Source organism: Rana temporaria, chromosome 6, assembly GCF_905171775.1.
Source record: "Rana temporaria chromosome 6, aRanTem1.1, whole genome shotgun sequence".
Taxonomy (NCBI): Eukaryota; Metazoa; Chordata; class Amphibia; order Anura; family Ranidae; genus Rana; species Rana temporaria.
Genome location: NC_053494.1, coordinates 203317452 through 203334559, shown reverse-complemented (window position 1 = coordinate 203334559; position 17108 = coordinate 203317452). Strand labels below are relative to the sequence as shown.

At 45.2% G+C, this 17108-nt stretch overlaps 1 protein-coding gene across 1 annotated transcript in view; it reads left to right on the top strand.

Moving 5' to 3' along the window:
- ABCB6 (ATP binding cassette subfamily B member 6 (Langereis blood group)) overlaps positions 1-17108 on the top strand; it is a 61114-nt gene that overhangs the window by 9773 nt on the left and 34233 nt on the right. Inside the window, exons 3-4 of the mRNA XM_040358120.1 lie at positions 2659-2796; positions 14553-14736. Coding sequence (XP_040214054.1) covers positions 2659-2796; positions 14553-14736 — 322 coding nt within the window. The remainder of the gene's footprint in view (positions 1-2658; positions 2797-14552; positions 14737-17108) is intronic.

Genomic DNA, 17108 nt, shown 5'->3' with positions numbered 1-17108 from the left:
GGGCATCTGTAGATCAAAGCAAACTGTGCAGCTCTGATTGAAGTTGGATAATGCCCTTGCCATGGGTGAAGGCCATTTATATTCTTTATGAAACCATAGCGAAACATTCCCCCAAATTTTTTAAGGAGACTTTTTGGTCTGTAGGAGGAGTATCTTTAATTAGGGGCATTTATTTGTAGGCGTGGCCAAGTAGGAGCGTAAAAATGTGACACACAAAGCGCGCCACTGTGAAAAATGGGCGTGGTTTAAACTATGCTAAATATTGGGTGAGGCTTAAAGGGGGTGTGGACAGAGAGAGTTAGAGTGAGTGTTGGAGAGAGTTTTTCCCAAAAAATTGCATTTTAAACACCGCTGCACAAATTCAGTATGACATAAAATATTTAAATGACCGCCATTTTATTCTCTAGGGCAGTGATGGTGAACCTCATCACCCCAGATTTGCAGAGTGCATGAGCATCATGGGAAATGTAGTTCCAAAACATCTGGGGTGCCAAGGTTCACCATCACTGCTCTAGGGTCTGTGTGTGTGTATGTATGTGTGTGTGTGTGTGTGTGTGTGTGTGTGTGTGTGTGTGTGTGTGTATATATATATATATATATATATATATATATATATATATATATATATATATATATATATATACATACATACATACATACATACATACATACATACATACATACATACATACATACATACATACATACATACATATTTTTTTTTTTTTAGAAAAATAAATTACAAAAAAAGGGGGGTTGCCATCCGGGACCTCTGGGCCCTTTAATTAAAAAAAAAAAAAAAAAAAACCTCTGGGCTCTTTAATAAAAAATAAATAAAAAAAATAAATATAAAAAAAATTAAAATAAACATTTAAAAAAAAATTATATATATATAATTTATTAAAGGGCTCAGAGGGCCCCATGTGGCAAACCCCCTTTTTATTTTTTTATTTTTTTTTATTAAAGGGCCCAGAGGTCCCCAGGGCCCTGGATGGCAACCCCCCTTTAATTTTTTTTTAAATGTTTATTTTAATTTTTTTTATATTTTTTTTTTTTTATTAAAGAGTCCAGAGTTTTTTTTTTTTTTTTTTTTTTTAATTAAGGGGCCCAGAGGTCCCGGATGGCAACCCCCCTTTTTTTGTAATTTATTTTTCTAAAAAAAAAAAATGTATATGTATGTGTATGTGTATGTGTATATATGTGTATATATATATATATATATATATATATATATATATATATATATATATATATATATATATATATATATATATATATAATTTTATTATAGGGCCCAGATGGCAACCCCCCTTTTTTTAAAATAAATACATTTAAATATATATTTTTATATATATATTTATTTTTAAAAAGGGGGGTTGCCATCTGGGGGGTATATATATATATATATATATAATATATATATTTTTTATTATTATCCTTGTAAACCACAAGTGTCCGAAAAAGGCCTGGACCTTAAAGCAGAGTTCCACCCAAAAATGGAACTTCCGTTTTAACAGAAGGTGACCCCCCTGACATGCCACATTTGGCATGCTCGGCGTGTACCCGGTTGTGAAGCCACAGCCGGGTGCCCACAGTGACAATGCCAGTGATGCCGAGAGGAGGGGGAGACGAGCGGGGCTTTGTACGCCCGCATCGTTGGACCCTGGGACAGGTGAGGGCCTGATTATTAAAAGTCAGCAGCTGCAGTATTTGTAGCTGCTGACTTTTAATATTTTAGTCTGAACTCCACTTTAAAGCGAGGTCTGTCTAAAAATATATATATATATATATATATATAATATTAAAAGCCAGCAGCTACAAATACTGCAGCTGCTGACTTTTAATAATCAGGCCCTCACCTGTCCCAGGGTCCAACGATGTGGGCGTATGAAGCCCCGCTCGTCTCCCTCTCCTCTCGGTGGCACTGGCATTGTCACTGTGGGCACCCGGCTGTGGCTTCACTTACCTGTCCTGGGCGCCCACGATGTCGGCTCTCGACTTCCACCGCTGCCATCCTCGATGAGGGAATCAGGAAGTGAAGCCTTGCGGCTTCACAGCCTGGTTCCCTACTGCGCATGCGCGAGTCACTCTGCGTGTCTTTGCCGGTCCCCGCTGTCTTCTGGGACCTGTGTGTTTCCCAGAAAACAGCGGGGGGAGGACAGAGTAGGTATCTTCCCCCCCCCGAAAGGTGCCAAATGTGACACCGGAAGGGGGGAGGATTCCAAAAAGTGTAAGTTCAATTTTTGGGTGGAACTCCACTTTTAAGTGGTGAATATCACTTCAATTAGAAAAATTACAGCTACAGTGTGATTGGTTGCCTCAAGCAACATGCGCCTTCCGGGTATTTTTAAGTTTGTTGGCATGATGGTCAATATGGCACAAGCAACTGTGGCAGTTCTCTTTGACGGCATGTTTTTTTAAAGAAACTGTTACATTGATGTTTTTTTTTTATCCACTTAAAAATGAAAGTCTGTGTTCAATATCTAAGAATTGACAGGAAGTCTAATTTTGAAATGAATCTTTAATTAGATTCACGAGATATCATGTCCTTGCCTGCCATCGGGGCCTCATTCCAAAGCCCCTCCCCCCCATGTGTATTCCATGCTTGATGTGGTATAGGTGCATTTTCTAATTTTCTAACTGACCTTGTCCACATAGGTGCAGTTTTCTCTGTGGACTCTGCGCTACATCTGCACGCTGTTCCTCTTCACCCTGGGAATTCTCGCCCCTGGACGCCCACGCAAACCGTACATCATCCTTATCAATGAAGATGAGAGGGACGTTGAGAATACACAGGTGAGAGGTGTCATCAATCTTAAACGAACTGTGCACACTTATTTAACTTTTTATATATTTTTTATTTTTTTCAGTACAAAAAAAAAAAATTATAATAAAAAAAAATAATATATATATATATATATATATATATATATATATATATATATATATATATATATATATATATATATATATATATATATATATATATATATATATTATTTTATTATAGTTGTGTTTTTTTTTTTTTTTTTTTTTTGTACTGAACAAAGGGCCATATCCTCAAAAGAGATACGACGGCGTATCTACTGATACGCCATCGTATCGTATCCCTGTTTCTATCTTTGGAACTGATCCACAGAATCAGTTTCCAAGAGATAGACAGAAGATCCGACATGTGTGACTTACACTGCCGGATCTTAGGATGCAGTGCCGCATCCGCCGCTGGGGGCATTTCGCGTCTAAATGCCGCCTCGGGTATGCAAATTAGCACTTACGGAGATCCACAAAGCTTTTCAGCTTCGTTTTTTCTCCGTAAGTATTAAGTTGCATGTGTAAAATTAGGGCTGCTTTTACAAAGTGTAAACTGTTTACACCTTGTAAAAACAGACCTTTCTGTCCAGCGACGCATTTTTTTTTTTTTTTTCGCCGTATCTTTTTTTTTCCCGACGCAACTTTATTGACCCGTCGCGATCCACAAAGCTCGGCGTAACGTAATTTCGCGATATGCACGTCGGGAAAATGACGTCACGAGCATGCACAGTACGGCCGGCGCGGGAGCGCGCCTAACTTAAATGGGAATCGCCCCCATTTGAAGAGGAACGCCTTGCGCCGGCCGGATTTAAGTTACACCGCTCTAGGTAAGTGCTTTGTGGATCGGGCACTTAGTTAGAGATTTTGCGGCGGTGTAACTTAAATGGCAAAAGTTACGTTGCGCCGGGTTTTTGAGGATTAGGCCCAAAGTGTCCGAAAAAGGCCCTGGACCCAGACACACACACACACAAAATACAGTGCCTTGAAAAAGTATTCATACCCTATAAAAATTTTCCACATTTTGTCATGTTACAACCAAAAATGTTAATGTATTTTATGTGATAGACCAACAGAAAGTGGCACATAATTGTGAAGTGGAAGGAAAATGATAAATGATTTTCAACATTTTTGACAAATATGTGAAATGTGTGGGGGGGGGGGCATTTGTATTCAGCCCCCTTTACTCTGATACCCCTAACTAAAATCTAGTGGAACCAATTGCCTTCAGAAGTCGCCTAATTAGTAAGCAGAGTACATCTGTGTGTAATTTAATCACGGTATAAAAACAGCTGTTCTGTCAAACCCTCAAAGATCTGTTATGCCTCGTACACACGGTCGGACTTTTTTTTTATTTCAATCGTTTTTTATTGATATTTTTCAATCAAACAAAATAATGCATTACAATAGCATATAGTACACAATGCATCGTAACAATAGGAGACAAAGTAATACTCATTATCTAACATACAGATATGTGTTGGCTAAGCAATATAATACTACCAATCATCATAAGAAAAAATGTAGAGTATTTTCTGTAGAATATTTTCTCAATAGTATCAAGTCAATAAGAGATCAAATCACAATATCAAAGGAAAAAGAAAGAAATACATTAGCAAACAAATAAAATAAAGGAACTAGCTTTCCCGAACACCCCATATGGGAATCATAGTGTTCGAGAGCTATCTCCTCTCATATTTCCTATCTGAATAGTAAACAACGTGTCAGAGGAAATAAGGTAAACAGAATTATGTCCTGTTTTTGAACCAGACGTTCCAGAGGTCCCATTGGATTGAGTATTTATGAAGAGAGCCCAAGGATGACGCTAAAATCCTTTCATAGGAATTATGTAAATCCAAGAGGTCAATAGCGTCATCAGGGGAAGGCGGATCGGGATCTTTCCACTTTCTTGTAATCGACAATCTAGCTGCCAAGAGTAGATGGGTTATCGTTCTACGAAGATTAAATGAAAACCTGTCTATTCCTAATGATAAAATAGCCAATGCTGGATCAGGAGCCACTCGTGTTTGAGTCAGGTCAGATATTATATTGAAGATTCCTGCCCAATAGACTGTGAGCTTTGGACAACTCCATAATATATGGAATATGTCTCCTCTGACTGAAGTTGGGCAACGTCTCCAACAAGCTGCAGGGGTTTGGGGGTCAAATTTAGACACTATTACCGGAGTAAGGTACCAACGCAAAGTGATTTTGATAGATAACTCCCACAAGGAGGTGCAACGAGTGGCAGATTGATTGGCCTTACAGGCCAAGCGCCATTGGTCATTCGTGAAAGAGCATTTAAGATCTTTTTCCCAAAGAAGATGGGAGGCAGATTTATTAAAAACTCGTTTTTGTTGCATTAATTGATAAAATAAAGAAATGCCCTTATTTTGTCGTATTGGCGAAGAAAAATAGGTCCAAGCTGAAGCATTAACTTGTTTGGAAATATTGCCAAGTTTATATAGACAATGCATTAATTGAGTATATTGAAACTCGTTGGTGTGAGGGAGGTCATATTCCGATTGGATAGAAGAAAAGGTCTTGATGTATCCATTCGAATAAAAGTCGTCCAGATACCTAATACCTTTCTGGTTCCAAAAGGAAATCGGCATCCTGTTAGTAACAAAGTATAATGTTTGGATGGGAATTCTAACTTCGACTCCGGGCCCTGCTAGACCAGTGGAGCTTATACATTTTTGCCAAGTTCGTATGGATGCAAGCATCGTAGGAGGTAAGTGTATTGGGGTCTTAACACCCAATAGAGAACCAAACAACCAGAGGTTGGTAGAACCATACGTACAGTAACTAGCCTCTATCAGCCCCCATTGAGTAGTAGGAGTATGATAGAACCACTCCTTCAGTTGGGACAAGATGGAGGAATGATAATAGTCCTGGAAATCAATATATCCAGTTCCACCGCTCATTCTATGTTTAATTAACCTATCATGAGTACACCTGGATTTCTTCCCATTCCAGACAAATTTAGACAAGAGAGATTGCATGGACTTAAAAAACATAACAGGAACAGGAATGGGCAAAGTCCTGAAAAAATATAAAACTTGTGGAAGATGTACCATTTTGAAGGCTGATAATCTACCCCACCAAGAAAATTCGAATTTGCTCAAAATCTGAAGGTCAGTTTGTAGTTTACTTCTAAGGGCAAGGTAGTTGTGTTCATATAATTTTTCGGTGGTCCTTGTGAGATGAACACCCAAATATGGGATGGTGGAATCCGCCCAAACATAGGGGAATTGATGTTGCAACAAATTTTTATTAACAGCATCAACTCCAATGTCTAAGATGAGTGACTTCAAGGCATTAGCCTTGTAAAATGAAACCTCGCCAAACCAGGATAGAAGCTTTTGGATTTCGGGTAAGGAGGAGAATGGATTAGTTATCATTAAGATGACATCATCCGCAAACAAGCTTATTTTATGTACTTGATTGCCAATATTAATTCCTGAAATTTTAGAATTAGTTCTAACATGTTCTGCCAGGGGTTCAATCAGCATGTTGAAAATTAGGGGAGAAAGTGGACACCCCTGTCGAGTTCCATTGGAAATATCAAAAGGTTTAGATAAAAGACCTGAGGTAAAGACTCTGGCTGTAGGAGTAGTATACAGAGCCAGTATTGCTTCAAGGATAGGCCCAGCAAATCCAAATTTCCGAAGAGTCAAGTTCAAGTAGTCCCAATTAACCCTGTCGAACGCCTTCTCTGCGTCCAGAGAAAGAAGCAGAGAAGGCGTTCCCATCAGTCCCACATTGTGAATCACATTCACCATTCTCCTAGTAGCATCTGAAGCCTGGCGGCCTCTCATAAAACCCGCTTGGTCAGTGTGGATTAGGTCTGGGAGAATTTGATTCAATCTGCTGGCTATCAACTTGGCATATATTTTCAAATCAACGTTAAGTAAGGAAATTGGCCTAAAATTAGAAGGAGAGTTGGGTTCTTTACCAGGTTTGGGTAGAGTAACTATAATGGCCGACAACATTTCTCTTGGAAAAGCGGAGGTAGAAATCGAGTGGTTGTACAGTGTTGTTAAGTGAGGGGAAACTAAATCCTTAAATAACTTGAAATATTCCCCAGTATACCCATCAGGGCCCGGAGACTTAGAGGAAGGCAGACCATCAATGGTTTTACTGATTTCATTTATAGTGATAGGGGCATTCAATTGCTCAAGATGTTTAGCAGATAATTTAGGTAAAGTGATTTGATCGAGGAAAGACCCAATCTCCTCACTAGTTGGTTGATGGGTGCTAGCATCCAATTTGAGGTTATACAAATTATCATAATAAATGCCAAAGGCATCGGCAATGGATTGTGGATTGATGAGCTTTTCACCAGAAGTCGGGTGATAAAGGTAGGGGATTTTAGTTTTAAGTCTAAGACCTCTGATGCGACTAGCCATTAGCTTCCCTGACTTATTATTAGCAGTGTAGGAGGTTGCTTTAAGTTTCCTCAAATTAAGTTCATAGGATTCAAGTAGTAGGGACCGTAATTCGTGTCTCAGCTCAAATAGTTGGGACCGAAGGTGAGGCGACGGAGTCGATTTATTTCTGAAATCAACCTCCTCTATCTTTTTGGATAATTCATCGAGTTTCTTAGTTCTTAATTTCTTAACTCGCGATCCGAGTTGAATGAAGAAACCTCGCATATAAGATTTGTGGGCATTCCACAGTACCGCCGGGTCGGACACCGAACCTACGTTGTTGGAGAAAAATTCCGTCAATTTTTGTTTAAGAAATTCCTCGTGAGTAGGGTTTTGGAGTAGATAATTATTAACACGCCACAGGTACGAGTGCTGTTTAGAATTCTTATTAGCTATTTTAATACTGATTGGTGCGTGGTCCGACCAGGTGATAGAGTGGATGCGAGAGTCAATAACATTCTGTAGTAGCCATTTGTCAGAGATGAACATGTCAATCCTGGAATAAGTGTTGTGACGCGAGGAGAGAAACGTATAGTCCCTCTCCTCCGCATGACAACACCTCCATATGTCAAAAAGATCATTCTCTCTAAAAAAGGTGGATAGAGGGGAAGAAATCCTCTTGGGACCGGAAGAAACATCCATAGTGACATCTGGAACAATATTAAAATCCCCACATAACAGCAGATGACCTTCCTGTACTTTTCGAACCTTCTCAAGCACGGATCTATGAAACTTCAATTGACCGTGGTTCGGGGCATACAAGTTTGCAATAGTATACAAAACATTGTCTAATTTACAAACTAATATAACAAACCTTCCATTCGGATCAGTAGTGCAGGATATTAACTGAAAAGAAATAGTGTCACGGATGGCAATCAAGACACCCCTTTGTTTTCTAGAAAAGTCAGCCTTAAAAACATAGGGAAAGGATCTATTGTTACATTGGGGGGTCGCCCCTTGAGCAAAGTGCGTTTCCTGCACGCAAAGTACATCGCATTTGTGGGAGATAGCAGTTCTCCAAAGCGAAGAACGTTTTGCTGGGTGGTTCAGTCCCTTCACATTAAGTGAAAGAAAATTGATAGACATTGTGAATAGCGTGTAGAAGCTGCTGGAATGTGCCGATGAAGTTCAAATTTTGGGAGTAGTGTGCAGAAAATAACTACCTAGTACACTATATACTAGAATGATAAGGGGAAAAGAAAAAGAAAAACACAAAAACACAGGGCAAAACAAAACAAACAAACAAAAAAAAAAAGGCATATAAATATAATAAAAAATAGGTATCAGTGAGTTGCTCAATCAGAACAGGACCAAGGAAGTAGGATATTCAAGGCAAGATATGCTTAAACAGAAATATATCCTACAAACTTGGATAGAGCAATACCAGAACAAAAGTGTCAAATGCAACTAATGTCGGGTGATATTAGTAACCCGACACTATAACAGGGTAATGTTCAAACAGCAAAGCATGTAAAGACTGGCATCCAGGGAACATTGTTGCAGTGAAAAATAACATCAACAAATACTTCTTCAATGTATTACTTTGCAGCAGGGATGTGATGAGCTGTGTTGCTTCCTTTACCAAGATGTATACCGTCCATAGCCCGTCTTTCCTCATCAGATAGTTTAGGGAGAATGCCCCACGAGTGCAGCAAGCGAAGTCCATCCAGAGGCTTGGATATGATGATGGTTTTCCCGTTAGATGTTATCAGCAATGTAGCAGGATGTCTCCACTTATATGGGATATTATGGTTGTTTAAAGCTTTTGTGACAGTTTTCAGCTGCCTTCTCATATTGAGAGTATATTTTGACAAATCAGCGTACATATGAACCTCCTTATAAGGAGCAGGGAGTTCAGGTTGGGATCGAGCTCTGGTCAGCAATTTCTCTTTAGTAGGGAAAAAATGTATTTTCATGAGAACATCGCGTGGGACGGATGCGTCCAGGTGTTTCGGTTTAGGAATGCGGTGTATACGGTCAATCATTCTTTCTATTGGGGATATGTCCGGTAACAAGGCCATTATCATGTCTCCCGCATACTTTTGTAGATCTGCCTGAGCAATAGATTCAGGAACTCCCCTCAGTTTAATGTTTTCCCTCCTAGAGCGATCTTCCAAATCCGCGATTTTAGCACGCATCCAATCTGCATCATCCATTTGATCTCTATATGCGTTAACCAAATTGTTCACAGTTTTTGATTGTTTCTCAATCTTATTTTCTACATGGAGGACCCTCTCTCCCAAACCTTTCATTTCAATAGAAAAGTTATTGAGCATAGCAGATATATTCACCATAAGTGACGATTGAAGGGATAAAAGCATATCCTTCATGGTAGTATCAAGGACCGGTTGGCCTGAGGTAGGATAACAGGCTATTGATGATGCCACTTTAAGGCCTACCTGGTCCTGGCTTGATGATGTCGCAGGAATTACAGGGGATTGCTCTGAATGGTCATATTTCATCCGCGTTTTAGCCGGGCTTTTAGAGGATGGACTATGAGGGGGAGACACCTCCGGGTTAAATACATGAGAGTCTGGATCCCAGTTGTCCTGTATCTCATCAGGGAGATCAGTATAATAGGAGGATGGCATTACCTCAGATCTGTGGGGGCCATTTTGAAGCTGATCCTCTGCTGCAGCTGACATATCAGACATGTCAGTCAGCTTTCTAAAGCGAGTTTCTTTAATCCGCTTGCGTGACTGCATCGAGTGTGGTCTCCCCTCACAGAATATCAGTCTCAGGCGATTCACAGAGCGATATTTTGATGGATTGGCCGAGAAATCCCCAGATGCCAGTCAGAGCTGTTGGCTCAGGCATCCATCACGATGCATGCAGGCCACGCCCCCCACGGTCGGACTTTTGACCATGCAAAAGTCCGCCGTGAGTCTGTCAGAAGTCAGACGGAAAGATAGAGAGCGGGTTCCATATCTAGGGTCCGGCAAAGAGTCAGATGGAGGCTACACACGGCCGGACTTTCCGAGGGGGGAGTAAAAAGCCCATCTGACTTCTTTTCTCGTAAAGTCTGGTCGTGTGTACGAGGCATTAGAGATCCTTAGTGAACAAACACCATCGTGAAGGCCAAGGAACACACCAGACAGGTCAGGGATAAAGTTGTGGAGAAGTATAAAGCAGGGTTAGGTTATAAAAAAAAAAAAAAAAAAATATCCCAAGCTTTGAACATCTCACAGAGCTCTGTTCAATCCATCATCTGAAAATGGAAAGCGTATGCCACAACTGCAAACCTACCAAGACATGGTCGTCCACCTAAACTGACAGGCCGGGCAAGGAGAGCATTCATCAGAGAAGCGGCCAAGAGGCCCATGGTAACTCTGGAGGAGCTGCAGAGATCCACAGCTCAGGTGGGATAATCTGTCCACAGGACAACTATTAGTCGTCTCTCCACAAATCTGCCCTTTATGGAAAAGTGACCAAAAGAAAACTAAAAAAGCAAAATGATACGTGTGGCAGAAAACCAACACTGCACATCACCCTGAACACACCGTGAAACATGGGGATCCTTTTCTTCAGCAGGGACAGGGAAGCTGGTCAGAGTTGATGGGAAGATGGATGGAGCCAAATACAGGGCAATCTTAGAAGAAAACCTGTTAGGCCCCGTACACACCATAGAATCCATCCGCTGAAAAATCACAGCAGATGGGTTTCAGCGGACAGATTCTATGGTGTGTACACTCCAGCGGATCTGTTTCCGCGGATATTTCTCCCCTGGGATGGATTTCCAGCAGATCGAATATTTGATGACATGCTATCAAATCTCTCCGCTGGAATCCATCCCAACGGATGGATCCGCTGGTCTGTATAGACTCACCGGATCCATCCGTCCGAAGGGATCCCCCGCATGCGTCGTAATGATTCGACGCATGCGTGGAATTCCTTATATGACAGCGTCGCGCGCGTCGCCGTGTCATAATCGCGGCGACGGCGCGACACGTCATCGCCAGAGGATTTCGGCGCGGATTTCAATGCGATGGTGAGTACACTCCATCGCATGGAAATCCGCACAAATCCTCGAAAGGATTTATCCGCGGAAACGGTCCGCTGGACCGTATTCGCGGATAAATTCTCTCGTGTGTATGGGGCCTTAGAGTCTGCAAAAGACTTGAGACTGGGGGAGGTTCACCTTCCAGCAGGACAACGACCCTAAACATACAGCCAGAACTACAATGGCATGGTTTAGATCAAAGCACATTCATGTGTTAGAATGGCCCAGTCACAGTCCAGACCTAAATCCCATTGAGAATCTGTGGCAAGACTTGAAAATTGCTGATCACAGACGCTCTCCATCCAATCTGACAGAGCTTGAGATATTTTACAAAGAAGAATGGGCAGAAATGTCCCTCTCTAGATGTGCAAAGCTGGTAGAGACATCCCCAAAAAGACTTGCAGCTGTAATTGCAGTGAAAGGAGGGGGGGCACCATACAAATGTACCCCCCACACTTTTTACATATTTATTTGTAAAAAGTTTGGAAAACCATTTATCATTTTTCTTCCACTTCACAATTATGTGGCACTTTGTGTTGGTCCATCACATAAAATCCCAATAAAATACTATTTTATGTTTTTGATTGTAACATGAGAAAATTTTAAAAAGTCAAGGGGTATGAATACTTGTGTGTGTATGTGTATATGTGTATATATGTGTGTATGTATATGTGTATATATATATATATATATATATATATATATATATATATATATATATATATATATTTGTGTGTGTATGTGTATATATATATATATATATATATATATATATATATATATATATATATATATATATATATATATTTTATACCAGTCCCAGCATGCATCACAGGATTGTCTCCCGGAGATGTTTTGTACTTTTCAGCCTCAGTTTGCTGAGTAAGCGGTCGGCTATTGTAGCGTCTCTGTAGCACCAGACTGACCTGTCTATACTGAGAGCTCGGGGCCTATAGGACATGGTAATGTTTAATCTGTGATTTCTTATTTGGCATCTATACATGTATGCAGTCACACAGATTCAGACAGATTCCATAGGCTGACATGTTTCAGAGATTGGATTTCAGTAAAAGGTGACTTGATTGGGCACTCGGATTTCTTGCACACTGAGATGTATACGTCCCAAATTGTCCCAAATTGTTCTGCAGCACACGTGCCCCTAGGTGACTGCCTAGTGGGAGCGCTGGCCCTGGCCGTCCCTCCTGCCCACCCCATGTCCCAGCCCTGGCAGGCAGCATGGTGCAGCGGCTCCGCTCCGATTCCTCTCCTCCATGGCAGCTTCCAGCGAACTAGGCAGTCGCCTAGGGCGCGCAGCCACTGCCATTGGAACCCCTCCAAAGGATCGGTTCCCCCACTAATGGGTGGTGGCTAGTGCGGAGTGTAGCGGGAGGCAGCTCCATATGGCTGGCTGCAGAGTGGCTCGACGGGAAGAAAGAGCAGGCAGATCTTCCCCCTTCCTCAGACTAAGCCAGGGGTGACCATGCTGATGTCCAGCAGCAGCAGCCGTGGGTGTCAGCTGAGCTCTCTGCCCGCCCCGCCTCCCTCTCTGGGTAATGTGCAGCCATTGGAGGAGCAGGGCAGGTGGCATTGTGCATAGAGACAGCCAGGATGGATCCACCCAGGCCCAGACTGGCCACAGGACACACGCCGGGCCACTTGTCCTGGAGGAACGAGGAGCCCAAAGCAAGGCTGCTCCTGCAGCTTACCCAGCTTCTCCGCGGCCAGCCGTCGGAGCCCAGGGGTGGAACCGAATGATCAGCTGAATGGGGGAGGAGCTGGAGGAGGTCTCCTGTACGTGACTGGTGACACTAATTGCTGACCGCTGCCTGGCATGTGGAGGGAGCTGAAAGAAGTGTCCTAAGGTAAGAAGGTGGTGGGGAAAGCGCTGGGATGAGGGCTTGCCTGCACCTCCCCTCTCCTGTCCACCTGGCTGCACCTCCCCCTCTCCTGTCCACCTGGCTGCACCTCCCCTCTCCTGTCCACCTGGCTGCACCTCCCCTCTCCTGTCCACCTGGCTGCACCTCCCCTCTCCTGTCCACCTGGCTGCACCTCCCCTCTCCTGTCCACCTGGCTGCACCTCCCCTCTCCTGTCCACCTGGCTCCATCCCCCCCCCCCCCCACCTGGCTGCACCTCCCCTCTCCTGTCCACCTGGCTCCATCCTTCCCCCCCAACTGGCTGCACCTCCCCTCTCCTGTCCACCTGGCTCCATCCTTCCCCCCCCAACTGGCTGCACCTCCCCTCTCCTGTCCACCTGGCTCCATCCTTCCCCCACCTGGCTGCACCTCCCCTCTCCTGGCTGCACCCCCTCTCCTGTCCACCTGGCTCCATCCCTCCAACTGGCTGCACCCCTCTCCTGTCCACCTGGCTATATCCTCCCTCCAACTGGCTGCACCCCTCTCCTGTCCACCTGGCTATATCCTCCCTCCACCTGGCTGCACCCCCTGTCCTGTCCACCTGGCTGCACCCCCGCTCCTGTCCAACTGGATCAGTTCTGGTGCTAAAATTATTGAATTAATTTAGATTTTTGGGGGGGGGGGCGCAAGTAGCTGTTCTCGCCTAGGGTGCAAAATAGTCTAGCACCGGCCCTGGGGACGGCTGCCCCTGGTGCAATAGTTTATTGCAGGGAAGTGATGCCACCCTAACCCTAAGGGGAGTGCAATTTGGCATCATTGCCCTGGGCACTTGAGGACTTTGTCCCGGCACTGCTGCCTGCCCCCCGCCACGATGAGGTAAGTGCCGGACCAACCGGCAAACAGCGCGCATGGGGGGGAGAAAGATCAGATCCTCCTCTTCTCGGGTCTTTCTTCTGTGCTCCTGGCCCCTCCCTCCTGCCGAGTTGCCCCACGGCAAGCGGCTTACCGTGGGGGCACCTGAGCCGAGTCATGGCTCTGCGTGTCCATTCAGTCCCAGAGCTGCGGCCCTCCCCCTCTCTCCTCACTGACTTTGATTGACAGCAGGAGCAAATGGCGCCTACTACTGTCTAATCCAATGAGAAGGGAGAGTCCCGGACAGCCAAGGCTCTCATGCAACATAACTGGATCAAGATGGGGCGGCTCAGGTAAGTATTAGGGGGGCTGCTGCACACAGAAGGCTTTTTATCAAGATGAAACAAACTCCTGCGTTTAGAACTGCTTTAAACTGCGCATGGTGCAATCCAAACAAAGCAGGCGTAGGGGAGAGGGCGGAGTTTTCTTTTCAGCAGAGCAGCTAAGAATACACATTTATTTTCATGAGTGTTCTCCGTGCTGGATTGGCCATCACCTGCCATAGAGTGCTTAAGGTTTTATTCCCCCTTTTTCTATCCTCTTAGCCTCTTTTGAGGAATGAGAACCAGTCGACATGGCAGGGTTTCTGGAAGAAGGTGCGCCTCCTCGTTCCGTACCTGTGGCCGCGGAAGAATGTATTCCTGCAGCTTCTGGTCGTCCTCTGCATGGGGCTGATGGGTCTGGAGCGAGCCATCAACGTCTTTGTCCCCATCTTTTATAAGAAAATAGGTGAGTCCGGGCCGCAAGCCTTGCTTTCTCTTGTTTCCTTTTAAAAGTGAAAGTTTTGGGTTTTGATGAGTTTTTGTAAAATTTTATTTTATTATCAGATTATACATTTTACATGAGAAAATAAGATCTACCTGTACAGATTACAGTGTTTTTTTTTTGGTCTGTTTTATTTAATTGTATTTAAAGTTGTATTAAACCCAAAAGCAAACCTTTTATTATATTGCAGCTTACCGATTCTTGGATGTGATGGCTGCATTAGTTTTATTTTTTAGGTTTCCGTTTTTATGTTCTGGTAATCCAGCCAGCAAGTCTGTTGCAGTGGTGTCACTATGGGGGTGCCCGGGTGACACCAGGCCCGGACTGGCACCGGGCGCCGCATTGAGAGGGGTGCCGAGGCTCCCTTCTCTTCTGGGATCTCCTTAATGTGTGGGGAGGGTGGGGGAGGAGGGAGTGAGGCAGAGACAGAGTGCCGGGGTCCAAATGTCCCACACACTCCCCACACGGCGCAATCGCATTTCTCTCCCCACCGGCTGCACTCAATGCAGACCGCCTCCTCCTCGGCTCTGACGTTTCAAGTGCATAGGCCAGGAGGAAGAGCTGAGGAGGAGAGACACTGCGATACAGCATCTGTCCACGGCTAAGGTCTGGAATAACGGGAGTCTTGCACAGGAGGGGGGCATGGGGATTAGGGGGTGGGGGGGGGGGGGGGGGGCGGGTAACAATTCTGCTGCCAGGAGTGATTTTAGGGAGGGGGTTGGGGTTAGAGGATATGTGCTAGGAGGGTGCTTTGTCTTGGACTAGAGAGGACTTGTGCCAGAAGGAGGGGGGCATATTTGAAGTTTGACCACCCTCCCCCCAGCACAATTCCTCTCCCCTCCCAAAGCACCCCCCAATACATATCCTCTAACCCCCCAAAATCAAAGATCCCACTCCAGATCCACCCCCCTGGATCCCACTCCAGTTCCATCCATACATCCACCCCCCTGGATCCCACTCCAGTTCCATCCACCCCCCTGGATCCCACTCCAGTTCCATCCACCCCCCTGGATCCCACTCCAGTTCCATCCACCCCCCTGGATCCCACTCCAGTTCCATCCACCCCCCTGGATCCCACTCCAGTTCCATCCACCCCCCTGGATCCCACTCCAGTTCCATCCACCCCCCTGGATCCCACTCCAGTTCCATCCACCCCCCTGGATCCCACTCCAGTTCATCCATCCCCCTGGATCCCACTCCAGTTCATCCATCCATCCCCCTGGATCCCGCTCCAGTTCCATCCATCCATCCCCCTGGATCCCACTCCAGTTCCATCCATCCATCCCCCTGGATCCCACTCCAGTTCCATCCATCCCCCTGGATCCCACTCCAGTTCCATCCATCCATCCCCCTGGATCCCACTCCAGTTCCATCCATCCCCCTGGATCCCACTCCAGTTCCATCCATCCATCCCCCTGGATCCCACTCCAGTTCCATCCATCCCCCCTGGATCCCACTCCAGTTCCATCCATCCATCCCCCCTGGATCCCACTCCAGTTCCATCCATCCATCCCCCTGGATCCCACTCCAGTTCCATCCATCCATCCCCCTGGATCCCACTCCAGTTCCATCCATCCATCCCCCTGGATCCCACTCCAGTTCCATCCATCCCCCTGGATCCCACTCCAGTTCCATCCATCCCCCTGGATCCCACTCCAGTTCCATCCATCCATCCCCCTGGATCCCACTCCAGTTCCATCCATCCATCCCCCCTGGATCCCACTCCAGTTCCATCCATCCATCCATCCCCCCTGGATCCCACTCCAGTTCCATCCATCCATCCATCCCCCCTGGATCCCACTCCAGTTCCATCCATCCATCCCCCTGGATCCCACTCCAGTTCCATCCATCCATCCCCCTGGATCCCACTCCAGTTCCATCCATCCATCCATCCCCCCTGGATCCCACTCCAGTTCCATCCATCCATCCATCCCCCCTGGATCCCACTCCAGTTCATCCATCCCCCTGCATCCCACTCCAGTTCATCCATCCCCCTGGATCCCACTCCAGTTCCATCCATCCATCCCCCTGGATCCCACTCCAGTTCCATCCATCCATCCATCCCCCCTGGATCCCACTCCAGTTCCATCCATCCATCCCCCCTGGATCCCACTCCAGTTCCATACATCCATCCATCCCCCTGGATCCCACTCCAGTTCCATCCATCCATCCATCCATCCCCCTGGATCCCACTCCAGTTCCATCCATCCATCCATCCCCCTGGATCCCACTCCAGTTCCATACATCCATCCATCCCCCTGGATCCCACTCCAGTTCCATCCATCCATTCCCCTGGATCCCAATCCAGTTCCATCCATCCCCCTGCATCCCACTCA